The following is a 27,871-nucleotide window of genomic DNA, read 5'->3' as shown; positions in this document are numbered from 1 at the left end:
AGGAGTTGATTATGTGAGCACGATTGGAAGTGACTACTCCTTGGCAGATATAGAATTGGGTCTGTGCAAAATGTTTTATTACATACCGATAGAGGTATGGGCCGGGACAATGTAGCTACCATTCATAACTTGGGTTTCAGTTTCAGGGATTTAAAATAGGTTGCCTTCACTAACCGATTACGGACTGTTGTGGTTGGTACGTTTGTGTCTTTACTAGTGTGATTCCCTCACTCTGGATTGTACTGCTCTGAATGAATTTACATTCCTGATTATGTGATGTTCCACTGAGTTCGATTGTAGGCTGTCTGCTGTTGTCATTCTGTCACCCGTCCATACTTGGGTATTAGTTTTACATTTTATTTCAAAATTGTTTCTAAAATGTGATGGAAGGTGGCAAAGGGCTCTTCTTTAGCTAAAAGCTAACCAACGTGTTAAATGTAGTCCTGATAGCTACTACATACTCTCCCTTACTCTGCTCACCCAGAATCCACCCCGAAGAAGATATCCGGCTTCCCAGTTCGTTTGCAACATACTGTACTGTATCTCCAGCGCGCTTAGAACTTTGACGTTTTTATTGATTAATATATCGTGCATCCATTCAATACGGGTCGTATAAATCGTCTTAATAAACTGGAGAGGAAGGCGACCTCTGTTGTGGGCACAGAGCTGAACAGCCTGACAACTGTAGCTGAGAGACGGGAACTGAACAAGCTGCTGTCAGTCATGGACAATTCATCACATCCACTACACAGCATCATCTCCAAACAGAAGATCAGCTTCAGCAACAGACTGCTGTCACAGTCTTGTTCCACGGACAGACTGAGATCATTTTTTCCTCATGCCATGAGGCTCTTTAACTCCACCCGGGGGCGTAAAATCCCACATTAAACTCCACCCCCACATTTGCATATTACCCTATTTTTATTACAGTGTGTAATTTCCGTGGCACTATTTAAAAACTTATATTGGGTATTTTTGTATTCTATATATATTATTATTTTATTTGTCAACACAAGGATACTGCTGGAAGTGTGAACTTCCCTAGGGGGATGAATAAATTATCCATCTGTCTATCTGTCTATCTAAAGTGGAAAGAAGAGGCGAGCACTTTCATTTGAAATGAAAGTGGAATAAGAAAGCTTGATGCGGTTGATTGATTAGATCACTTTTTTCGGCCAAGAGGAAGTAGTCTAACTCTTGGAACCCATCTTCCAAAAGTAATTTAACCGTCACTTTATTTATCTTTATAGAGCACATTATTCTATGATTTTTTTTTATTTTTCAGTACAAAACAATGCAGGTTACTTATACAAAAACATACAAAAAACAGAACTGAAAACACTTACGAACAAATTCAACTTCTGGAAAGTGTCTCGTTCAAAAGTAGGGGAGCGTTGGTATTCCTTTTTGCGATAAGGAACAAATGCAGTAATAAAAAGGTATCTTTCTTGGAACAATCCAACAATGTGTATCATTAATACAGGTTCAAAAATCTGATCATCAATGATTCAAAGTGACAATAATACAGCAGGGCTCCTATTCATTCTTACGTGTTTTTCTTTTGTGTGTGTGGCAATGATGCACTCAGGAGAAAGCAGCCAGGTGACCGACAAAAGGCACTGGACATCATGCTGCCCCTTGCCGAGGCCGAAGAACAGGTGGCCTCCGACATCTACTGCCTAGTCGGGCGCATCTACAAGGACATGTTCCTGGAATCACATTTCACCGACACTCAAAGCAGGGACAGTAGCACACATTGGTGAGTTTTTTTTTGTTTCCCCGGGGAGATATTGCTCTGTTTTGCTGGGCTCCATTAGACTAGACTTCTTCCTTAAGTGTCAAAAGATGCAGCCCGCGGGCGAAATCAGGCCCGCCGAAGGATTGAATCTAACAGGCGAGACAATGACGAGAGAAGCTCAAGAGAAAATCGAGCTTCAGGTTTAAAAATGCCCACTTGATGTCGCCAAACCCAGGCGCACACCATGAATTCTGCGCTCACATTTGCCCCATTTATTTAAAGTTCATGTGCTTAACATTCGCCGGCTAGGAGAGGTGCTGCCTCCTGAGGCCTGACGGTGAATTGCTCCTTCTCCTGCAGTGTTTCTTTTCGTATGTCAAGTATCTTTGGGTATTTAAATAATAATAATAATAATAATTTCCTTGTATTGTCATTCTGTGTAACAATGTACACAGAACGAAATGTCGATTGCATCTGACCCGATGCAGCCGCAGCCAAGAGAGGGCGCCGCCGACCACTTTTTAAGTCTTAGGAATGACTCGGCCGGGGCGCGAACCCGAACCTCCCAGTCTCAAAGCGGGCGCCTTACCATCTAGGCTAAAGAAGCTAGGTATACATTTAAACACCTTAATCCCTCATTTTTGCGGGGCTTGCGTTTCAAAAAGGCCCGCAATACTCAAAAGCTGCTAAGTAGAAACCTGTTTTGGTTGTATGTAGTCTGTGCAGCCCTTTGAGACTTCTTGTGATTAAGTGCATCACAAATAAATTTGACTTGACTACAGACGCTGCCCTACTTACAAACGATATAGGTTCTGGACGATCGTTCATAAGTTGAATTTGTTCTAATATGCTCTATAAAGATAAATAAAGTTTAACTTACTTTTGGAAGATGGGCTTTAAGATGTTCTTTGTGGTAGACAGTGTTCATTTTACCTCTGAAAAGTGATGGATCCCGGGGACTCGCATGCTAAAAAATCTATGGGTCCCAACAGAGATCTATGGGTCCCCAAAATGTAGTGTTATCGGGGTTGAAATTTTTAATCGGCGACAAATATATAAATAAATATATAAATCTATATATTCATTCAGTTTTAATCATCACAGTTAATTGGTAATACAAAGCAGTTATCACTTCAGATTTTTCAGTTCACAAAAATATTGTACATTATACAAAATAATATTGCTGAAATATTAGTCTACATATTCATGCAGTTTTAATGACTTCAGATTTTTCAGTTCATATATTCTTCGTGGTTTGCTGTCGCGCCACAGTTGTAATGCCTTCTCAATGTCCAATTACAGCAACGGAATTTCCATAGCTAATTTGTGGTTTTCATGTTGTTGTGCCGATCCAATGTGCTTTTCTGAAAGTTCGTATTGCGAAATGATTTATGCAATCCAGTTTTTTTTGTCACGCTGGGTGCACGCATCACAGAACATGTACTCTCCATTATCATCCTCCTCATAGCGTAACCAGGAATATAATAGAGTCCATTTTGGCAGAAAAGTCCTTTTCTTGCTAGGAGTATTCTTTTGTTTAATATCTTTTGTTGAATCGTTCGCTTCAAAACACGTGTTTTCCTTGCCTTCGCGGTCTTCTGAAGAATTTCTCCGCTGTTTTTTCGTGCCGGAATTATTGCCGTTGTTACCACTTTCTGTATTATGTTTCGACTTATTATAAACACCAAAGAAATTACCAATTTTTTATTGATTTGCACCTAATACCAACTGTTTTTACGGAGGCATACATACAACCACCAAAACAATGACGTCATCTCGAAGAAACGAGATCTCGTTTGCCGAGATCGGCGCGAGACCAAAACAACAATGGCGGATCTGCCAGACGAAAAGTTTCGAGTGCGGTAAATCTTTGTTAAAAAAAAAAAAGTAATCGGGTAATAATGACAATTTGGTCTCAAAAAAGTTGCATCCCGAGGACGTACTTTGATTTGGCACAATGCGTCCCCAACAAAAATGATGTGTCTAGGATGCAGGGACGTGGGCAAACGAGAAAGCTGGGTAGAGAATGGACGAAAAAAAGCGATCCTACCATTTTCTCAACCGCATCAAGCTTTCTTATTCTACTTTCATTTCAAGAGGCGAGCGCCTCTTCTTTACACTTTACACCAACCATATTGAATGGATGCACGAGATATTAAACAATAAAAATGTCAAAGTTCTTAGCGCGCTGGAGATATGGTATGTTTACACACGAACTGGGAAGCCCGATTTCTTCTTCTGGGTGGATGCTGAGTGAGCTAAGTAAGGGAGCGTCTGTCGACACGAACTAGGAAGAGGAAGCCGGATTTCTTCTTTGGGGTGAATGCTGGGTGACCTCCCACAGCACCACATGCTGGTAGCGGCGGAAAAAACATTACAGTGAGGTCCTGTTATCAAAGGCAATAAAGACAATTCTAATTCTGACAGGCTAACTCCACACAAGGGAGGCTCGTAGCTGGAATTGAACCTGACCCCTCTGAACTGCGAAGCGGACGTTCCGACTCGTGTTTGTTAATTCTTCCTTTTCTATGTTTTTGGTAAGGCGCCCGCTTTGAGACTGGGAGGTCGGGGTTCGCGCCCCGGCCGAGTCATTCCTAAGACTTAAAAAGTGGTCGGCGGCGCCCTCTGTTGGCTGCGGCTGCATCGGCTCGCTACAACGGGTCAGGTGCAATCGACATTTCGTTCTGTGTACATTGTTACACAGAATGACAATACAAGGAAATTATTATTATTATTATTATTTTTCGTACTTGTCATCAAGGTCTAATTTGCTTAAAAATTTTAAACCCTCGTGGGGACAAGCAGTTCGGAAAATGAATGGATTTCAGGGCCGCACGGCGGACGGGTGGTTAGCGCGCAGCCCCTTAGTGCAGAGGTTCGGGGTTCAAGTCCAGCTACCGCATCCTCCCTGCGTGGAGTTTGCAAGTTCTCCTCCGGTTTCCTCCCACATTCCAAAAACATGTATGTCAGGTTGATTGGCCAGTCCAAATTGTCCCTAGGTGTGAATGAGGGAGTAAGTAAATGTCCCTAGGTGTGAATTAAGGAGTAACTGTCCCTAGGTGTGAATGAAGGATTGAGTAACTGTCCCTAGGTGTGAATGAAGGAGTGAGTAACTGTCCCTAGGTGTAAATGAGCGGATGAGTAATTGTCCCTAGGTGTGAATGAGCGAGTGAGTTGTCTGTCCCTGTGTGCCCTGCGACTGGCTGGCAACCAGTTCAGGGTGTCCCCTGCCTCCTGCCTGAAGATAGCTGGGATGGGCTCCAGCACCCCCGCGACCCTACTGAGGGTAAGAGGTGCAGATAATGGATGGATGGATAATATTTGGGATTGCTCGAGGCATTTTGTTGCAGTGACAACATTAAATTGGCAATTCCGAATGCAAATCGGTTTCAACTTCTCACTTTGGTAGAAGTATCTCATACGGCATGTCCCACCTGGCTGTTATTGGCCTGTCGCAACACATAGCCTCAGCAGAGCATTATCACCCGTTAGATTAAATATGCTTCTGTCGTTTTGTGGCCCCCCAATGCAATATGTGTCTAATTGCAATTTCCGACTCCACAAGCTGTGACAAGTCATCTTTTGTTTCCCTCTACGAATTGCGATGACGCCTTTCTTCTATGAATTATGTTTATCAATGTTCTCTGTCCTCATCTGTGGAGGTTCAAAATGGGTTTCGAATCCGAGCCGACCTTGCACTCTGGCATCAACTACGCCGTTCTGCTCCTTGCGGCTGGACACCAGTTTGAAACGTCTTTCGAACTCCGCAAAGTGGGTGAGTGGAGATTTGTGTGATTACTACACTCGATTCAAGGAGTATTCATAGGTAGTCTATGGAAGACGAGAGCTAAGTATTATAGGTTTCTACCCCCCACTTTTTCAGCATCTGAGCTACCGTAAATTCCGGACTATAAGGCGCACCTGATTATAAGCCGCACCCACCGCATTTCGGGAGGAAAACCGACTTAGTACATACATTAGCCGCATCAGTATATAAGCCGCATGTGTCCTCATCAAATAATGCTTTTTTTTTTGAGCGAACAATTTTAATGACGGGGGGAGTTCTTATAGGTTCATTGTTCTATGATCAATTACATGTCATATATCAATTATCTATATCGATTATCAGTCAATTTATGATACATTTCACAGCCAATGGGTAGTGACACTTGTTCCCAGCCAAGGGACTGAGTGAAGGTCCTAGACAAAGGCTTACGAAGCTATCAGTGCAAATGCACCATTCCTGGCGGTACTGCAACACTGGGCTGATACTTGCAGCGGATAGAGCAAGCTACTTATCATTTGATGCAGACCTGCAGAGTCGGGGTGCCCGTTGAAAGTAATCCAAGGAAAAAAAGTGTATATTTCCAAAGGTAAGGGTGGGAAAAATATATATCCACTATTGTCTCCTGCGTTCACAAACACTCACCTTTACCCGTTCCCAGTTCCCATCAGCCCGCGTTTGCTCTGTCCCTTCTTTCTTATTCGCCCGTGAAAATCTGCATAAGTGTCTCAAATAAATACATTACAAAAATATACATTTGCAAATACATATTATACATGGTTACACATATTTACAAAGAAAGACGGTACACCGAAAGAGTTTTCAAAGCTTTAATAATAATAATATAACTTTCATCCCAAACCGTGCCTTTGAAAGGGACCAACACGCTACTATGAACACCCGCGCAACGCATCCAATATATCTGTTAAATAAAGCATACCGTAATTGTTAAATTCGTGGTATGCCGTCTTCATCTTCCTCCAGAAAGCCGTCGCTAACAAAGGCTTCTTTCTCACCACCTGAAAGAACCTTTGTCATATAGACAGGTTTTGCATAAATAAAGAAGTTTAAATTTTCCTCGACGCATGTGTTCCAGCACATGTTCCACCGGTCTAAATCGTAAGCGGACGTTAGAAAAATTACATAAATTGGCCGCTTCACTGGATAAGCCGCAGGGCTGAACATTTGGAAAAAAAGTGGCGGCTTATAGTCCGGAATTTACGGTAATTACAAAATTACTTAGTCAAAATGATCTTCTCATGACACTGCTATCGTGGGATGTATCAGAAGTGGGCAGGAGGAGTAGTACAGGAAATTGATCCAGGACTTTGTCCAATGGAGCGACGCTAACCACCTCCACCTGAACACCACCAAGACCAGGGAGATGGTGGTGGACTTCAGGAAGACTAGACCTCACCCGGAACCTGTAACTATCAAAGGAGAATGTGTAGAGTTTGTCCAGACCTACACATACCTGGGTGTGCAGCTGGACAATAAACTGGATTGGACTGCCAACACAGAAGCTCTATGCAGGAAAGGACAAAGCCGACTGTACTTCCTTAGAAGGCTGGCGTCCTTCAACATCTGCAAATGTTCTATGAGACTGTTGTGGCAAGCGCCCTCTTCTATGCAGCAGTGTGTTGAGGAGGCAGTACTAAGAAAAAAAACTGGTGAAGAAGGCAGGCTATGTTGTGGGCACAGAGCTGGACAGCCTGACAACCGTAGCTGAGAGACGGGCACTGAACAAGCTGCGGTCAATCATGGACAATTCATTACATCCACTACATAGCATTATCTCCAAACAGAAGAGCAGCTTCAGCGACAGACCTCTGTCACAGTCTTGTTCCACGAACAGACTGAGGAGATCATTTCTCCCTTATGCCTTGAGAATCTTTAACTCCACCCGGGGGAGTAAAAGCCCACATTGAACCCCAACCCCACATTTGCATATTACCCTATTTTTATTACAGTGTGAATTTTCCGTAGCACTATTTAACTACTCTAAAGCAACACGTTACATCGGGTATTTTTGTATTCTATATCTTTTATTTTATTTTTCAACACAAGTATACTGCTGGAAGTGTGAATTTCCCTACGGGGATGAAAAAAGTATCTATTTATCTATCTATCCATCTATCTATCTCTATTTATCTCTATCTAGCTAGCTATACATCTATCTCTATCTATCTTTGTCTAGCTATCTATCTATCTCTATCTATCTCAGTCTCGCTAGCGATACATCTATCTCTATCTATCTCTGTCTAGCTAGCTATACATCTATCCATCTATCTATCTCTGTCTAGCTAGCTATACATCTATCTATCTATCTCTATCTATCTCTGTCTAGCTAGCTATACATCTATCCATATATCTCTATCTATCTCTGTCTAGCTAGCTATACATTTATCCATCTATCTATCTATATACCTATCTATCTATTTAGCTAGCTGTACATCTATCTATCTATCTCAAAAAATGGAGATTCAAGAGCAGTATAGCATTAGCCTCCTAATTAGTTTAATCAAATGCTCAAAATATTCTTCTTTTATTAATGTTATTCTTCCCGTCTTCGCAGATTTAAACGTAACCCCTGTGCCGTCCTTAGCCACAATGTGGTTTTCTTGTTGCAGGAGTGAAACTAAGCAGCCTACTGGGGAAAAAAGGTAGTTTGGACAAGTTACAGAGTTATTGGGATGTGGGCTTCTTCTTGGGCGCTAGCATCCTGGCTTGCGACAACACCCGCGTCATCCAGGCCTCCGAGAAGCTCTTTAAACTCAAAGCGCCCATTTGGTGAGTCGAAAAGAAAGATAAAATGACATGTTTGGTTTCTTTACATCCCCAGCAGGGGTCGGGAATGTAATTCGTGCTCCGCTTTTAGTTTGAAAAGCTAGCTTGGCATATGCGAACGTTTTTCTTATTTCGCTTAAAGGAAAAAAAAAACACTGGTAGTTTTTTTGGGACGGCAGTTCTTTGTTGACAAAATACATACAAAGGTATGTATAAATGAACATATATGCCATATAAATCAATGAAACATCTAATTAAATCCCATAATACTTAAATATATAACAAGGCATTTTTTCATATATTTTGTCCTTAATTTATTTTGGTATTTATTTAGTCAAGTATATTTCTGTGTATTTAGTCATTATAAAACGTTATTCAAATGAGGAGGCGGCCCAGTTCCCTGAGCTTTTCACCTATCCCACCTGTCCCGTTTTCGCTCCCGTCTGTCTTTGGCTACGACCTCTTTTTGTCCCTGACTACGTCTACTCTCCCGTTCTGGCTTGATGAGTGATGATGAAAGGTGTGGGAGTCCATCGATCAACCAATAGGTGAAAAAGCTCAGTTGGATTGACCCACATCTCTTTTGAATATTTTTTTTAGTATCAAACTACAAGCCAAAATACACAACAGAATACACGATTTAATACACAAATTAATACATGACATAGTACACGACTTAATTCAGATTCAGATTCAGATCTACTTTATTGTCATTCTAGTACACGTGTATACAGAACGAAATGTCGATGGATCTGACTCCCACAGTTTCCTTCAGTGTACAGATATAAATAAAGCTGTATTGTGTTACGGCTTCGTATAGTATTTACCATAGTGCCGATAGTGCAAGAAGAGTAGCTAACCCAGGGGTGTCAAACTCATTTCGCATCGTGGGCCACATATGGCCTAGGGAGATGTCAAGTGGGCCGGACCATTAAAATTATACCATACTCTGCTATAAATAACAAAATTATCATGTCTTTCCTTTGTTTTGGTGTAAAGAAGCACAAGAACATTAGGAAAATATTGAAATGTAATGAACTATCCTTTTACAAAACATTTCATAAAACACCTCATATTTCCTTAGACAAATGTGCAATTTACTTTTATCATTCACAAATATGCATTGCAACTGATCCCACTAAAGGCACAAAACTTTAATTGGTACAGAAAAATATAGTAATGCACTTTAAGATTAAATGAGACTTTTAAAGAAAGGAATTTTTGAACCACTTACACATATGCATATACAGGGATCAGAATGGAGATTTTCATTTTCAGCTGAAATAGCCAGGATCCGGGAATAAACCAGGGCGGAACCCCCCCCCCCAAAAAAAAAAAAAGCTCCTGGGTTTTAGGCAATTTACTTGTCCAAAACCATGCTTATATTTATCATTTAAGTAACATTTTTAGAAGATTAAAATAATTTGCCCACATAACTGATTTTTTTGTAAATACTGCAAGATAAGTTCAATGCAGTTCAGTCCCTACAGCTTGTGGAACAATGCGGCCAATTTTTCTAACAGCCCCCAGGGTGCGCCAGAGCAATTAAGTCGGAATGCCTTTGGGGTTCAAAAAAGCGGAAATTTTTTTCCACTTTCAAATTATCCTGCGGGCCTGATCGAACCTCCTTGGGGGCCGGTTCCGGCCCGCGGGCCGTATGTTTGACACCCCTGAGCTAACCAGATGTGCAAGATGGGCAGTCAGGTTAACAAGTCAGGTACACAGTAACATTAACACTGTAACAATAACACTGTAAGTACAATAGTGCAGAGAGCAAATGTGCAAGGAGTGGCCAGCTATAAAAAAAACTGCCACTAGTGCAAAAGTCAGATTAGCAGCCGTTTAGATTTAAGTTAACTATATGTTAGATTGACCATTTAACAGTCTAATGGCCAGGGGGACTAGACTATTGCGGAGCCTGGTGGTCCTGCACCGCACACTGCAGTACCTCTTCCCAGAGGCTAGCAGAGTGAATAGACCATGATGGGGGTGAGAGGGGTCCCCGGTAATGTTCTTAGCATGGGATAAGCAGCGCTCCTGGCCAATGTCCTGAATGGAGGGAAGTGTAGTCCCGATTATTTTCTCTGCTGTCCTCGTTACCCTCCTCACACTACCCCAGTCGGTAGCGCTGCAGCCTCCACACCACACAGAGATACAGCTGGTCAGTATACTCTCTATGGTGCCCCTGTAGAATGTGATGAGGGATGGTGGGGGCAGGTGGGCTCTCCTCATCCTCCGCAGGAAGTACAGGCGCTGCTGTGCCCTCTTAACCAGTGATGCAGTGTTCACGGACCAGGTGAGTTTGTTTGTAATGTGCACCCCTAGGAGCTAATGCTTGACAGACTACGCAACATAATACTTGACATAATACACAACATACTACACAACAGAATTTGTGACAGAATGCACGAAATAAACACATGTCGGGATAAACGACAGAATCCAAAATACTCGACAGAATGTGGGTGGGGTGAGCCCTTAACCACTAGGGTTGTAGGGGCACCATTTCCTGTGGTGTGTCCTGAGCAAGTACAGCCTGGTGTCACCCATCCCTCTCCAGGCAGGGAAATGTTTCCACCTGTTTTCGAACTGGGGTCCTTTCGCGTGTTAGGCAATTGTGCTAACCACAAGTAATACTCAACGATTTGATCAAAGCCCTGCTGACTGAGGAAGCAAGCCAGAGAGAGAGAGGGACGCATGGTTTAGGCGGTATGACAAAGGAGCAGGACACAAAGTCTTCTCAGCGAGATGCAGGGGAACGCAGAGCAGGTGTCTGCTCACAATATTGTATGAAAGACGTTATTCTAAGATATGGCATTGGAGATCAAGGGGTGCTGGCACAGGGCAGTGACACAGCAAGAGTGATACATTTATATCATCTATTTAGATATTAAGTGATTTATTTATGTGTTCATTTATTTGTATGGCTTAAACCTGTATATATTTATTTATACATCGGATAGGTTCTCCAAAACAAAAGCTTCCGTTTTGCACATTTTTAAAACATGTTGGATGCAAATTAGTCCTGACCCTGTGCAGACCACCCACCCATAAAAATGTTTAAGTTTATTTCAAGTTTTGTAACATTTTTATTGTTGTTTTTAGAATTTGATAAATCCATAACCGCTATCATACCGGTATTGATTTTTCAAAATCTAGAGTAATAGTTGATACCAGTACCATTCACTAATAGCTTTGGTACATAAAATGTCTTCCCTCTTGAAGTCTATCGTTGAGGAGACACCCGAAATATAGAGAGAAGACATCAATGAATTTTCTAAGTTGCAATTGGAAAAAAATATTTTGGCGCAAGATCGCCCAGCTCTAATCGAAATATACAATTCTTTCAGGTATCTTCGTTCTTTGGTGGAGACAATCCTGATCTACCAGCACTTCAAGAAGCCCTGTGTGGAACAGCCGGCCCCTAAACTGGAACTGATGGACTTTTGGATGGACTTTTTAGTTGAGGCCACAAAAAAAGATGTCTCCTCCGTGAGATTTCCGGTAAGTGTCGCAAGGCAGACAGTCGGTACTTCTAAATACAGTAAACGAGTGTCAAAATACAACACTGTTTTGGGATAAGAGAAGAAAAGCCTGCTTGATTGTGGAATAGACAATAGAGTCTCTAAAACCGGTTTGTATTCTTTGCCCAGGTGTTGATATTGGAGCCTACTAAAGTCTACCAGCCTTCCTATTTGTCTATAAACAAAGACGTGGATGACAACACCGTGTCTATCTGGCATGTCACTCCCGATGACAAGGTCTCATTCTTTTTCATTGTCTGGAAATTTATGATTCACAAGCACTCGAGTGTAATGTCTCTGGTATTCAAATTTTGGAATGATATGCCAGTCACCCTATTGGCTATTTCAATAGTAATTATAATAATAATACATTCTACTTCAAAGCACCTATCAGGACACCCAAAGTCGCTATACATAGATTACTAAACAACAATAAAACAAGTAATAAATAGCAAATAAAAACACAGTAGAGTCCCGGACGTCAGGCGGCAATGAGTTCCAGAGTTGGGGGGCAGAGCGGCTGAATGCTCTGCTCTCCATAGAGCTGAGACTCTGAGCGGGTATAGTGAGATGGAGTGAGAAGGAGGGTCTAAGGGTAAGGGATGGCGTGGTAATGTGAAGCTATTTTTGTAAAAGAGGAAGTGGTTTTAATAAACGCAGTGAACATATGCTTGAAAATGGGCAAAATAATTGTCCATTTGCATTTTAAAAATGTTTTTTTACTTAATTTTTGCCATTAAATTACAATTTGTGTATACTAGCACAGAAAAACTTATCTTGGCTATTTTAAATGTTATTTGTCATGATTACTCATTTGGCGCCAACCGCCGCAGGTTCTGATTGGCTCCCTGTCACTATTTGAACCCGGTCCTGTCTGTCCCCTTTTGTCAGTCCGTCTGCAAACCTCAGTGTATACTAGGCAAGCCTTTTTCGATCCTTACTCCCACCTGTCCCGTTTTGCTCCCGTCTGTCTCCGGCTACGACCTGTTTTGCTCTTGACCACGTCTGTTCTCCCGTCCCGGCTTACGACCTCTTTTTGTCCCCGACTACATTTACTCTCCCGTTCTGGTTTACGACTCGTTTCCGACCCCGACCACGCTTTGCTCTCCCAGTCCCGGCTATCGACCAGTTTTTCCGTCCCTGACACCGCGTGTTCGGATCCCAGTCCGAATCCGAAAGCGACTTGCTTCCCGCGTCCAGCGAACACCGGATCGTGGGCGTAGCACTTCCTCTTTCTTTTAATAAAACGTCTGGTAAATGTCACGCAATTGGGTCCTGTTTCTGTTGTGGTCCTGAAAGTTATTTGTTTTTTTTGTAAAGGTTTAAATGACACACTGCAATGAAAGAAACCAATACGCAGATAAAATAAATAACAAAAAAGGAAATATTGCAACGAGCTAAACAGGTGATAAAAGTGACAAATACCTCATTTGAGCTAAATGCTCTGTTAATGTGTTTCCACCAACTTAGTATTTCGACTGAATTCCTATGAACGCACGCAGTGTTACCAAATACTACCAATCTACTGTAGTTTACTATGTCAGTCTGCAGCAAATTCTGAAATACTTCCGATGAAAACTCCGAATATCGGTAAAAATGGACGTCGGCTTCCATTTTGTTTTATCAGACACGTTACTGAAAGACTTCTAGTGGGGTCAACCTAGTACTATAAAATACTTAATGTATTGAAATATGATACTATTACAGGGAACAGCAGTACTTGTTATATTAGCATTGCTACCAATCGCTACGGATAGTCCGTACTTGGAATAGTAGTGTGAATTTCCCTACAGGGATGAATAAACTATCAATCTATCTCTCTATCTCTAACTCTATCTATCTATATCTATCTCTCTATCCCTCTCTCTATCTCTCTATCTATCTCTCTCTCTCTATCTATCTTATCCTCTCTCTCTCTCTCTGGCGCTCTCTCTATCTATCTTATCTATCTTATCCTCTCTTTCTTTCTCTGTCACTCTCTCTATCTATCTTATCCTCTCTCTCTCTATCTGTATCTATCTATCTTATCCTCTCTGTCTCTGTCTCTCTCTCTATCTATATCTATCTATCTTATCCTCTATATCTCTCTTTCTATCTATCTTATCCCCTCTCTGTCTGTCTCTCTATCTATCTATCTTATCCTCTCTCTCTCTGTCTCTCTCTTTATCTGTATCTATCTATCTTATCCTCTCTCTCTCTTTCTATCTATCTTATCCTCTCTCTCTGTCTCTCTCTATCTATCTATCGTATCCTCTCTCTCGCTCTCAATCCATCCATTCATCCATCCCTCCCTACCCCCCTCTATCTATCTATCCATCTATCTATCTATCTATCTATCTATCTATCTATCTATCCAGCCAGCTCAAAACCTGTGCTGATATCAGCATCCGAGTGATGCCACACAGCCATCTACTGGCACCTCTTGCCGCGATTGCAGCAATACAAAGCTGGAATTTCACAGAAAATCGCCAATCAGTGGCTGTAATTCCAGTTGATGAATATGATGTATGCTCTTTTGACCAGTTCCTCAGATGGATAGAATATCTGATTGTGTGTTTATTTGCAGAATGAGGGAATTCACGAGTGGAACTTCAAGGCCAAGTCGGTGAGAGGCGTGAGGTCAGTTACACGATCGCATTGTTGCGCAGTACGGTTTTGGAGTATTGTGGTTCCATCTTATTTACTGTATTTAGATATTTTATTGTCGGGTAAAGCAAATTGTTTTAACACCCGCAACAGCTAACCCTTTTTTGTAAATAGTGAAAAGCAAAAAAAAAAAATTAGGAGAAAGAATTGGAAACAGAAAAAATAGAGAAATAAACAGAGAGAAAATGTGCGGTTTCTTTTCAAGGTTTCTTCATTTTCCTCATGTTGAGGTTTTTGAGTTTTTCCTTGCCCTCATGTACGTTTTAGATCAGAGGACAGTGCAATATTAGTCTGTTGTCTGCATAGCCATTTGAGACTTCTTGTGATTAAGGGCGTAACAAATAAACATGACTTGACTTGACTTGCAGAAGTTTTTGAGTTTTTCCTTGCCCTCGTGTAGGTTTTAGATCGGGACAGTGTAATGATAGTCTGTAGTCCGTACAGCCCTTTGAGACTCCTTGTGATTAAGGGTGCAACAAATAAACGTGACTTGACTTGACTGAGGTTTTTGAGTTTTTCCTTGCCCTCTTGTAGGTTTTAGATCGGGACAGTGTAATGATAGTCTGTAGTCCGTACAGCCCTTTGAGACTCCTTGTGATTAAGGGTGCAACAAATAAACGTGACTTGACTTGACTGAGGTTTTTGAGTTTTTCCTTGCCCTCATGTAGGTTTTGGATCAGGGGATGGTGTAGTAATAGTCTGTAGTTTGCAATAGTCTGTGGTCTCTGCAGCCCTTTGAGACTCCTTTTAATTAAGGATTAAGGGCTAAACAAATAAACGTGGCTTGACTGAGGTTTTTGAGTTTTTCCTTGCCCTCATGTAGGTTTTAGATCAGGGGACAGTGTAATAATAGTCTGTTGTCTGTACAGCCCTCGAGACGTCTTGTGATTAAGGGCGTCACAAATAAACATGACTTGACTTGACTGAGGTTTTTGAGGTTTTCCTTGCCCTGATGTAGGTTTTAGATAAGGGAATGCTGTAATAATAGTCTGTAGTTTGGAATAGTTTGTTGTCTGTGCAGCCCTTTGAGACTCCTTGTGATTAAGGGTGTCACACATAAACATGACTTGACTTGACTTGCAGAGGGTTTTGAGTTTTTCCTTGCCCTCATGTAGGTTTTAGATCAGGGGATGGTGTAATATTAGTCTGCAGTTTGCAATAATCTGTGGTCTCAGCAGCCCTTGGAGGCTCTTTGTGATTAAGGGTGTCACAAAGAAACATGGCTTGACTGAGGCTTTTGAGTTTTTCCTTGCCCTCATGTAGGTCTTAGTTCAGGGGATGGTGTAATAATAGTCTGTAGTCTGTACAGCCCTTTGAGACTTCTTGTGATTAAGGGCGTCACAAATAAACATGACTTGACTTGACTGAGGTTTTTGAGGTTTTCCTTGCCCTGATGTAGGTTTTAGATAAGGGGACAGTGTAACAATAATCCGTAATCTGTTCAGCCCTTTGAGACTTCTTGTGATTAAGGGCGTCACAAATAAACATGACTTAACTTAACCTGTATATAACCGTACCAACATTTTGATTTGGCTAGCCTTATGTGGCTCATGGGCCATAGATTGACCACCCCTAGCGTAAGGCGTTCCTTAATTCCAAAGTTTCTTTTGTAATACTGCAGCCAGATTTATTTTTAGATTGAATTATTGTATTGAGTTTTATTGAATTGTCTTTTTTGTAATTGATAACAATGTATGCAACAAGATTAAAAACGGGACTCCGGGGTAAAACGTGTAATAAAGACTTTAGCAACAACGACGAAAACACGCTAGCGACTACAAGCAAATAACGCGTGTACCATCAAGGCTTTGCAAAGCAGGTGCATATTATTGCCACAAACTCGCCGCTGTGTGTTTTGACAAGCCGCCATTCTCTGAGGAATTGCATTTCAGCATCGACAAATCTGGAGGTTCGCAGGTTGCTAGGGAACGAGCTCTTCTCTGAGCCCACTCAGCCTTGCTTCAAACCAATTAAACGCAATGGCAGGCTCCACAAACATTTGTTGTGCATTTTACTTTGGTTAGAATTGGGAATTGAGATTTTTTTGGTGTGTTAAGGTTGTTCTTATTATTTTTACTGTCATACCTTTACCTACAAGATTCATTTGTTCCAGAATTGCTCTTGTATCTCAAGTTGCTTGTGTAATGAGCAAATTTTCCAGATACGATATGATTGAAAACTCAACAATCCGTTTCTGGCCTTTCAAAAGCATCCAAGTTGACCCTAAATAGCTACGAAACACATCTTTCTGATCATTAAAAATAGATTCAAATCGTCCATCCATTATCTGCACCGCTTATCCTCAGTAGGGTCGCGGGGGTACTGGAGCACATGCCAGCTATCTTCGGGCAGTGGGCAGGGGACACCCTGAACTGGTTGCCAGCCAGTCGCAGGGCACACAGAGAGACAACTCACTCGCTCATTCACACCTAGGGACATTTACTCACTCGCTCATTCACACCTAAGGACAATTTGGACCAGACAATTAACCTGACATGCATGTTTTTGGGGGGAATGTGGGAGGAAACTGGAGTGCCTGGAGGAAACCCACGCAAGCACAGGGAGAACATGCAAACTCCACACAGGGGGTTCGATCTCATGACCTCAGAACTGTGCCGCACACGCGATAACCACTGCGCCGCCGTGCTGCCCAGATTTAAATCGTAATTGAAGATAAAAAAAAGTAGAACAACGTAAATAAGATACTGTATTTTCACCACTATAGGGCGCACCGCGATAAAAGGCACCGTCTCCATAGCTGGATCTTTTTATGTATTTAACACGTACACAGGGAGCACTTAAGTATTGATTACAAAAAAACACACAGATAAAATCGTATTTCAGCTTCCTCCACCTGTGAACTATCCAGTCATTAATCTACAATTATATTGCGGCTGCTCGGTTTCCAAATTTATCTACGTAGCATAGAAATCAACACACCATGGCGAACGAAAACACTGAAAGCGTTCAATGAGGGAAGGTAAGGTTTTTAGCACAATGACTTTCAAATTTCTAGATACACTACGGCTTTATCATCCATGAGTACTTCCGCAAACAATGGATGCTATGTGCGTCGCCCAATTTGAAGAAAATCCGAGACTTTAATATGCGCCTTATGGTCGTGAAAATACAGAAATAGTAACGCAATCAGATGCAAAGTTATTATGAGTACTGAGCATGGAGGAAGTCGGCGAATGCTAACAAAACGGGGGTATTTTATTTTAATGAAGAAGAATCACTGTGTAAACTCTACCTTGGCTTTGTTATTTGCACTTGCTGCTTCCCCATTCCGTACCACAGAGTGTATGCTAGTCCTTTTCTTGTTGTACCCAACGATGATCCATATATAGACACCGCTTCAAGTTGTAGGTACTTGTAAATGGACACTGCCTTCTTGGAGATCTAGCTAATGGTATCTCCCGCTAGCTCCTTATAGCTCATCGACAATAACAAAGGTCTCTATCTCGTCATAAATGTCGGTTCTCAAAAAGAATAGTCACACGCTTGGTCGGATTTATACTGTAAATTCTGGATTAAAAAAACCCACACTCAAATTCAAGAATGAAACTCGATTTAATCTTTTTAAAAGCCGCAGAGACAGCCATGAAATTTGCTTACATTTAAAGCCGGGTGCAGAACTGGTGCCAACCACACCTGTTTTTAGATCAATGGAACATTCAAGATGGCACATATTTACTACTGCGCCGACAGAAAACGTGAGTACCGTATTTTCCGCACTATAAGGCGCACCGGGTTATAGTGCGCACCCCGAAAAAATAGTTTTTGGTCCTATTTTTGACATACATAAGACGCACCGGATTATAAGGCGCTATAATGGGAACGTCGACAAAACAGTCAGATAGTTCAGTCCAACTTATTACCCCCTTAACATTCCCAAAGCTTGCAAAGACGCAAATACGTGTCGAGAACACGTGCGGATGCGGTGTCCGTACGATGTCACTCAAATGCATCGTTCCATCATTCGGAAGGTTGAAGTCTTGGGATTCAAGAAATGCCAAACATTCCTTAGTTTCCATTTTCTTTTTCGCTCGCAACTTTACTGTGCATATGACAATAAACACTTGGAATTGAGTTTAATTTAAAAATAGACGCTCCCTTCCATCCATTATCTGCACCGCTTATCACAGAAACATCGAGTTCAGTCTGAAACAAGATACAGGGACAATATAAAACCCGGAGTAGCTCACCGAAGTCGTTTTGTTGTGTTGTGTTCATAATAATAATGGTTAATAATAATAATAATGGTTAATCTTATCTATCCCGGCTGACGTTCAAAGAAACTGTGCGGGTCAGATGTATCGACATTTCGTTCTGTATACACGTGTATACGAATGACAATACAAAACAGCCCAGAGAATCGTCGGCTGCTCTCTGCCCAGTCTGGAGGACATTGCCTGCTCTCGCTACCTAAGCAGAGCAGAAAACATCATCAAGGACTTTTCTCACCCCGGCCACCATCTCTTCGACCTGCTGCCTTCCGGCAAGCGCTACAGGTCACACAAAGCAAAAACTAACAGACTCAGAGACAGTTTCTTCCCCACAGCCATTACCACCCTAAACAGACACCGCACAAAAAACTGAAAACTGTTGCAAAAAACTACCTCACACGTATGTAAAATGGTACTCACGTACATGCTGTCTGCACTATGTTTGTTCACTGCTCAAACAGACACCGCACAAAAAAAAAAATAAATAAATAAAAAAAAAAAACCTGAAAACTCGTGCCAACACTACCTCATACGAATATAATGTTACTCATGTCTTGTTCTTGCACATGTCGACTGCACTACGTTTAATGCTCAAATTGCACAATGTCTGACCATTTCCTGTTTCATGCTGACTATTTTTGCACTATGATGACTTTGCACCAAATGCAATATTGCACAACCGTTACGATACCAACGTTATCACGACAACCCTGTATGTAACATCCCACATGCCGACATTTCTTGTGTAAATACCATGTAAATTATAACTATAGCCTTATCCCCCTTGTCTTATAACATTATCTTCTCTGTTCCTTTATCTTCTTGCTCATACCTCACTATGAATGTGTAAAACTGGAGTGTCATGCCCAATTTCGTTGTCACAATATGTTAGCCCATTTGTAACAATGACAATAAAGGTATATTCTATTCTATAAAGTAAATCTGAATCTGAATCTGAATAATGTGCAGCCAATGTCCTCTTATATCCGTGAGGGTAGTAAATCCAGGAGAATAAAATATTTACAAATACAGAATAGAAAAAAATGCTTTCTGTATGCCGTCAGCCAGGTGCTATACGCATTCATCTTTTTCGGCCAATTGCAGGCTTTGTTTTGCCGTTTAAGCCAATGCCAGCCTGTAAATGATATAAAGGATCCGCCTCTTGACCTCCGAATAACTTTAGCCAATAGTGATCGATTCAACTGATGATTGACACGTCTTTTTGGGCCAATTGCAGGCTTTGTTTTGCCGTTCAAGCCAATGCCAGCCTGTAAATGATAAAAAGAATCCTCCCCTTGACCTCCGAATAACTTTAGCCAATAGTGATCCATTCAAATGATGATTGACACATTGGTTAGCCAATGAAAAGCCGGTAAATAAATCCCAGCATACACCGCGGACTACTTGGCGTTCGGGGGAAAATCGAGTCGGCGGCGGCAAGTTAGTTGCAAGACTTTGCGAATTAATATTGATCCATAAATAAGGCACACTGTATTATAAGGCGCATGGTCAGCTTTTGAAAAAAATAAAGGCTTTTATAAAGGCCTTATAGTGCTGAAAATACGGTAGGTGCTGCATCGCACAAAATGTGAGCCCTATATTTTTAGACAACAGCGCCAGGGAAAGCATACTGTGGAGAATAGTGTCAGATTGCAATACAGACGTGTCTTTTTGTGTAGTAGTCCTTGGTGGTTGCCACGGTAATGGACTAAATTGCATTCACTTGTTATTGTTCCTCGAGGATTAAAGGAAACTTCAGCGATCTGACATTGACGCCGATGATACGGAAAGTGAAGTGTAGCGTTTTTGACTGCTGTTCAATATGGATGTATGAATTAAGGACTTGATTTGTGGTTGGAAACAGTTGAAATATTGTGAGTATGTCCTAAATGTTGAATTCATTACTGTCAAACCTGCCATTTTCCTCCGTTTTTCGTAACACGAATGTCCGTAAGTAGGGCATCGTCTGTACTTTGCGCATTCTAAGTACAGTGATACCTCTACATACAAAATGAATTTGTTCCCGGATCGTGCTCGTAACTAAAATTGCTCGTATGTTGAGGGAGTTTTCCCAATAGGAAGTAACTGAAAATCACGAAACAATGCGATCAACAAAAAAACACAACACGAGCGCAGCAGCAGTTCTATTATGACACGATACGCAAGAGATGACTGATACAAGCTGAATCTTGTGGTGAATCTGGAAATGCTCGTATATTGGATTTTCCCTCGTATGTCTGAGATGTTATTGAGCCGAGTATAGTCCACATATTAATTTATTTAGCCGAATCAAAGAGTTGAACACATCTTTCATCCTTGCCAATTACAATCGTGTGTAGGAGATGAAGGGGGCTTCTGGGGTTGCCCATTCTTATGACACATGGAATGTACACACCCCATGACCAAGCCTCTGGCTGATTGGTCCGCGCCGTGTTGATGCAAATTTCCCAATCGTCCTTTGCAGCTTGGGAGAAGGGTGATAGGTCATCGCCCTCCGGACAGAATGGGGCACGACACACACATTCTAACCCCCCCGGGCAAAGTGATAAATCATTGTTATCTGCACAGACTGAAACCAAAGAAAACATTCCAAAGCACAGGCGTTTTTACGACATCCTTTTAAAAAGTTGACTCAAGGCTGAGGTCAAACTTAGGACAAGTATTTTGAGTATAAGTGGAATAAAATAGCATATAAAATAGTATATAACTTCAACTGTCTGCTTAATTCTGTTAAGTCGAAACTTCTGTCTTTTATCATCCGGCAGCATCTCCAAGTTTGACGAGCGCAGCGCTTTCCTCTACGTACTTCACAATGCAGAGGACTTCCAAATATATTTCTGCACGGAGATGCACTGTAAAAGGTTGGTTTGCCCCAAAGCAGTTTTCTTCTCATATCCATGTAAAACTGATAAAAGTTGGTCCTTGTGGTAAAGTCTTAGCTTGTCCCAAATTGTAATAAGTGAAGGCTTCATTGAAATTTTCTGACCAAGCTTGGAACTTTTCCCTACGTCTTCCCAGAGAATATTTTAATGACTGTGCCTAGCACGCCAATGAAATGAATGGACATTTTGAAATCCGATTTGCTGCTGAGAATATAAGAATGTAATTAACCCGGTAAAAGATACCACTTTATGGAGGACAAATCCTGCCCTATGTAGAAATGGGTGTATAAATTAAAATAATACCTACAAATATATGCCATGAGTAAATTTACATACATAAAATCCTTACATACCTACATTTATGACATAAAGACCCTTTATTCATATATTCATGCAATTTGTCATCTATTTATTATGGGATTTTGTAGTTGTGTGTTTGTCTTTTATTTTTTTTCACGTATTTTAAAATTCAGGACAATATAAATGACAAAATACTCGACAAATTACTGGACAAAATACACGACAAAATACACGACAAATACAAGAAAAAAACATGAAAAATAAATGACTAAATACTCGACAAAATATCAGACGAAATACTCGACAAAATAGGCCGTATACATAAAAAATAAATGACAAAATACTCGAGGAAATACTCGACAAGACACTTGACAAAATACGCTACGACATAAATGACAACATAAATGACAAAATACTCAACTATACTCGACGATATATGCAACAAAATACTCAACAAAATACAAGACCAAATACACGACATAAATGACAAATATGCGACACATAAATGACAACAAAAATGACTAAATACTTGTCAAAATATCTGACAAAGTATCGGATAAAATAGACAGTATACATAACAAATAAATGACAAAATACTCTAGGAAATGCTCTCCAAAACATTAAAAAAAAATACACGACAACATAAATGAAAAATTACAAAATCCTTGATAAAATAAATGACAAAATAGCCAAAAAAGACAAACTACTCAGCAAAATACGCTACAACGTAAATGACAAAATACTCGACTATATACGCAACAAAATACTCAACAAAATACTTGACAAAATACACAACAACATAAATGACAACAAAAATGACTAAAAACTCGACAAAATATCTGACCAAGTATCCGGCGAAATAGACAGTATACATCACAAATAAATGACAAAATACTCTCGGAAATGCTCTACAAAATATTTTTTTTTAAATACAAGACAGATAAATGAAAAATTACAAAATACTTGACAAAATACTCCACAAAATGTTTGACAAATTCTTGAAAAAATTAACGCCAGAATAAAAAAAAAAGACAAATTACTCAGCAAAATACGCTAAAACATAAATGACAAAATACTCTGCTAAATACTCCACTGTATACGCAAATAAATAGTCAACAAAACACATGATAAAATACACAACAACATAAATGAAAAACATGCAACAACATACATGACAAAATACTCTATAAAATACACAACAAAATACAGGACAATAAAAATGACAACATAAATGACAAAATACTAGACAAATTACTGGAAAAATACTGGACAAAATACACGACAAATACAAGAAAAAAACATGACAAATAAATCACTAAATATTTGACAAAATACACAACAAAATACAGGAGAACATAAATGACCGCATAAATGACAAAAATCTCGACGAAATATTAAATAAATACTATATGTCTGTCTATCTATCTACCTATACCTACCTACCCTGGTCATATTCCTCGAGAGGGGTGACCGACAGCAAGACAAACACATACAAAAAAGAAACCAGTGTAACAAAATACACGACAACATAAACAAAAAAATACACAATACTTGACAAATTACTCCACAAAATGTTTGACAAAATAGATCAAAAAAAGACAAAATACTCGACAAAAACACTGGACAAAATACCCCTAGGGAAGAAACTGTCGCTGAGTCTGTTAGTAGTCCTGTTAATCCCTTTGGACCTTTAGCCCCTGTGGGTCAGGAAGGTAGGGGACCAGGGTGAGAAGAGTCCTTTACGATGTCGAGTATTTGCTACTCTCCATTTTCGCTAGTGTAATTTCAGTGTCTGCATATGCTAAAGCTGCTATCATTGTCAAATACTCCATCCAGACGGTGTTCCAATATGTTCATAAGCGCACCTCCTACGCAAGATACCGACCTTTCACACCGTTGCGATACACAACCTGAGATTTAGCATCTCGTCATGTCGCCTTTCGGCGCACATGGCGGTGCCGCACGTGTGTGTAAGGGCGCACATGACGAGCAAACCCATGCACGGGTCGATTTATTTTGGCGTTATTGCTTCTTTTCGCTGCATTATGCAAAGACTCGCGCCATGACAACAGCGGACGTGACTCATCAATGCCCATCATACCACTTAAGGCTATGGTCGTGAAGTGCTTTGAGAGGTTGGTGTTCACGCACATCAAAGGTTCCCTCCTCCCCACACTGGACACTCAGCCCTCAGACACTGAGCCCTTTGGAGAAATGCAGTATGCTCCTCCTGGACTTCAGGTCTGGGTTCAATATCATTGTCCAAGAGATATTCGTCTTCAGGAAGGTAAACACAGACCCTTCTCCACTCATCGACAATAGAGACATGACGACAGCGGACGTGACTCATCAATGCTCATCATACCACTTAAGCCTATGGTCGTGAAGTGCTTTGAGATGTTGGTGTTCCCGCACATCAAAGGTTCCCTACTCCCCACACTGTCAAGTCAAGTCAAGTCATGTTTATTTGTGACGCCCTTAATCACAAGGAGTCTCAAAAGGCAGCCTGTACAGAAAACAAACGACGACTCTTCCTTCACTGGACACTTATCAGTTAGCCCTACAGGGCAAACCGCTCAATTGACGACGCGATAAATGCCACTCTTCATGCTGAGCTGAACCCTTTGGAGAAAAGCAGTGTGCTCCTCCTGGACTTCAGCTCTGGGTTCAATATCATTGTCCCAGAGACATTCAACTGCAGGAAGGGAAACACAGACCCCTCTCCACTCATCGGCAATAGAGACTGTGCGGAGACAGAGTCAACTCCTTCTCACTCCTGAGTTTGCACATTTCAACGACCTCTACTGGTCTGCCAGGGTTCTCAGGAGGAACAACCTATGAACAGGAGCTTCTGGTCTCCTTCTACAAAGCTACCGTGTAGAGCAGGGGTGTCAAACTCAATTGCACAGAGGGCCAAAACTCTTCAACTTTCTGTATCTTCTGCTCTGCGTTCAGGTTTTTCAGCCTAATCTGATGTTTTGTCTTGTAGGGCTGTTTTACATTAAGTTCCTTAATTAGCTCCACAAAGAAAACACACAGGTTTACCGGCAATGTCAGTTAAACAATATTCAGCCTCTCCTCGGTTTTGAAAGGCTCCGTTTTCCGGACCAGCTTTTTGCTTGGCCGTTGTGAGGGTTTAGCATCCAAATAACCCACAGCAACAGAAATGGCACCCTGCTTTTTTCCGTTTAGCCTTCCTTTACATCGTGATGGATAGAAGTTTGTCCCTGGGAGTTACGTCTCTAGTTCTTGACACTAAAGACTCACTATTGCTCTTTTCAACTGGCTGACGTGTTGTTTGTCAGTAGATAGCGCTCATGAGGCTACAGCTAACTCTATTAATGCAGGAACATTTTTGGGAAGTCTTGTGGGGTTAGCCGAAGCCCTGCATTCTGGAATCTGTAGTTTGAGAGTTATCAGCCTTTCATGGAGCCCTGCCATTGTAGTAGATGGATATACAATTATTTCACAGGCTGGATATAATTGTATGCCGGGCCGTGATTTTGACGCCTATGGTGTAGAGCAGGGGTGTCAAACGGGTGGCTCGCGAGCCGGATCAGGCCCGCTAAGGGATTGAATCAGGCCCGTGAGACAATGCTGAGGGAAGCGCAAGAGAAAAACGAGCTGCAGGTTGAAATATGTCCATTTGATGTTGCCAAAGCCATTTGCCTCTCAAAAACGCCGTACTTGTATTTCTCTCTCTCTCTCTCTCTCTGTCTCTCTGTCTCTCTGTCTCTCTCTGTCTCTCTCTGTCTCTCTTTTTCTCTTTCTTTGTTCCTATTTGTCTCTTTCTCCCTCGGTGTCTTTTTACCATCTTTTGACCGTAAAAATAACAGCCTTGTCGCAGCAGGAAAAGTTATTCGTCAGATTACCCCGTGACTGAAAAAATAATGGCATTATGTATAACTGCATATTTTTTTCCCATTATTGGTTGCATCTGATAGAGAGCTGAAAGTGCAAATGTTTTTTCCAAAGGCAATCAATGTCCCAGTAAAAAATAATTGATAGGTTTTGGATATTAACAAAAATAAATCTTTGCAAATTTTTGTTTATTATAAATACAGTGGCCTCTCTACATACGAGCTAGGCGAAATTCAAGATACAAGACGTCTTTCGAGCAAAATTCTGCGAGAGAACATCTGAGTTACAAGAAATTCCAGACGCTACCACTAGAGACCGTTTACCGCCAACATCAGTTCGTCCCAGCGTTTCCTTTAATACAGACCCGATCCTGCGCCCTTGTGTTTTGTTTTTTTAACATTTAAGATTCATAAATATAATTCCCCTCAATCGAGTTCAACAGATTTTCAGCTACGAGGTTTAGTTCTTAAATATTTTGATGTTCTATTGTGAAAGGTTAAAAGTGCTGTCAGTAATTTGAAAATACACTGTTCTTTTGGACTGTATTGTATTTGAACCAGTCCTTTTCTGATTTTCACCATTTTCATGCACACTAACTGAAATCCCCAAGCACAAGCATGAAATTACTCTCTCCCCGCCCCCCCCTTTCCTGCTTCTTAATGGTTTGCGGCTCCTGAACAGTGATATAAGACCAGATGGCCCGGTGGGAAAACCAATTAAAAATGCTCTTTGAACTCAGATGGGCTTTGTTTTCACACACCTAATAGAGAAGTTATTCTACTTTATAAAGACACCTTAAACGACGTAACCCGCATTAAATAAATCAGTGAATATTTATTGCTGAGAATCTGTAATTCTAAAGCTTGAAGAATTTCATATTCAAACTCGAAATAGGTTTTGAATAATTTTAGAATCAATGAGTTAATCATTATTGATTAGTGTCTCCACCCTATAATAAATGTAATCGATTTCTATGGCTTAAACATTTGGCGGCGTCTGATTTTATTTATTTTGTTATTGTTTTGTTTTCTATTTTATTGACTAAGCAGCTGCCATTTCTTTCTCAGGTTTTGCAATCTAGTCAACAGCATCACTGAGGAGGCGTGGCGAGGTCCAGATGAAGGAGACTGCGATACAGACGCCTTAGAGGTAGGATAAACAACACGAGTTTCGTATCCTGACCCTATTAAGAATGTCGTCCGGTCAGAATTTCATGAAAATAAGTGTCAAGGTTAAAACCCGAGATTTTATTAAAAAGAAAAAAACACACTCTGAGTCGGAGATTGAGTTGGGTAGCTCTTTCATCGGAGGCGCATCCCTCCTTAGATCTGCTTCCAAGACCGGCTCAGAAAGGAATCTCACATAACCGATAACTACTGGCCCATTTATTCAAAACACAGGCGTAAAACAAAAAGTCTTATTGGCTTAATGAAGATCACATGATTACACGAAACGATATAATGCTGGTCGCTAGCTGTCACACTATCAAATTAAATGAGAAACGAAGGTTAAAGTATCCGGCCAGCTGCTCAACTCACCTTGGAAGATTCGTCCTCTCTGAAGAGAGAGAAGCAAATTATTTACGGTACGCTTAAACAATGATGCAGTGTATTTCTAAGGAACCATACAGTAGATAAGGAGGAGAGGCACATTTTAGGGAGGTGAGACAGCCAGGCGCTATCCCTGAAAGACTTCTGAGTCATCTCGGGTCTGAAGGGGATGATTAACTGCCTAAGCTGATACAATTGTAACAAAAGACAAACAACACCTGGAGGTTTTGTGGAAAAAAAATGTCCTGAAAGGTTATTTCAATAAACACACGGAGTCCCTGTGTTCTGCTCTCCTTGTGTGTTGTACACAATTTAGCAGTATCTTAACGTCTCCTAGTATAAAGTGCTGAGTCAAGATGAGCGTTCAAGCTCCACTTTAATCCAAAACAGTTCAACTGAAACATACAATGAAAATACACTGTCTGACACCCCACCAAAAACGAATTACAAAATACACAACGCAATTTAGATGAAATACATAAAAAATATTTATCAACAAAAGTATATATTTGGCAGATCAACAGAAGCAGATGAGTGTTGATGGTGATGGTGATGGTGCCTTGTGTCAAT

The 27,871-nt window shown here is 40.9% G+C and overlaps 1 protein-coding gene across 1 annotated transcript in view; it reads left to right on the top strand.

Annotated features, from left to right (window-relative positions):
• map3k5 (mitogen-activated protein kinase kinase kinase 5) overlaps positions 1 to 27,871 on the top strand; it is a 79,010-nt gene that overhangs the window by 17,137 nt on the left and 34,002 nt on the right. The window contains exons 7-14 of the mRNA XM_088324965.1: positions 1,589 to 1,759; positions 5,401 to 5,513; positions 8,153 to 8,312; positions 11,660 to 11,813; positions 11,963 to 12,070; positions 14,400 to 14,452; positions 21,474 to 21,569; positions 26,819 to 26,900. Coding sequence (XP_088181091.1) covers positions 1,589 to 1,759; positions 5,401 to 5,513; positions 8,153 to 8,312; positions 11,660 to 11,813; positions 11,963 to 12,070; positions 14,400 to 14,452; positions 21,474 to 21,569; positions 26,819 to 26,900 — 937 coding nt within the window. The remainder of the gene's footprint in view (positions 1 to 1,588; positions 1,760 to 5,400; positions 5,514 to 8,152; positions 8,313 to 11,659; positions 11,814 to 11,962; positions 12,071 to 14,399; positions 14,453 to 21,473; positions 21,570 to 26,818; positions 26,901 to 27,871) is intronic.

Source organism: Urocampus carinirostris, chromosome 20 (assembly GCF_059441175.1).
Source record: "Urocampus carinirostris isolate Australia breed hairy pipefish chromosome 20, RoL_Ucar_1.0, whole genome shotgun sequence".
Classification (NCBI taxonomy): domain Eukaryota; kingdom Metazoa; phylum Chordata; class Actinopteri; order Syngnathiformes; family Syngnathidae; genus Urocampus; species Urocampus carinirostris.
This window is presented reverse-complemented; position numbering and strand designations above follow the sequence as displayed.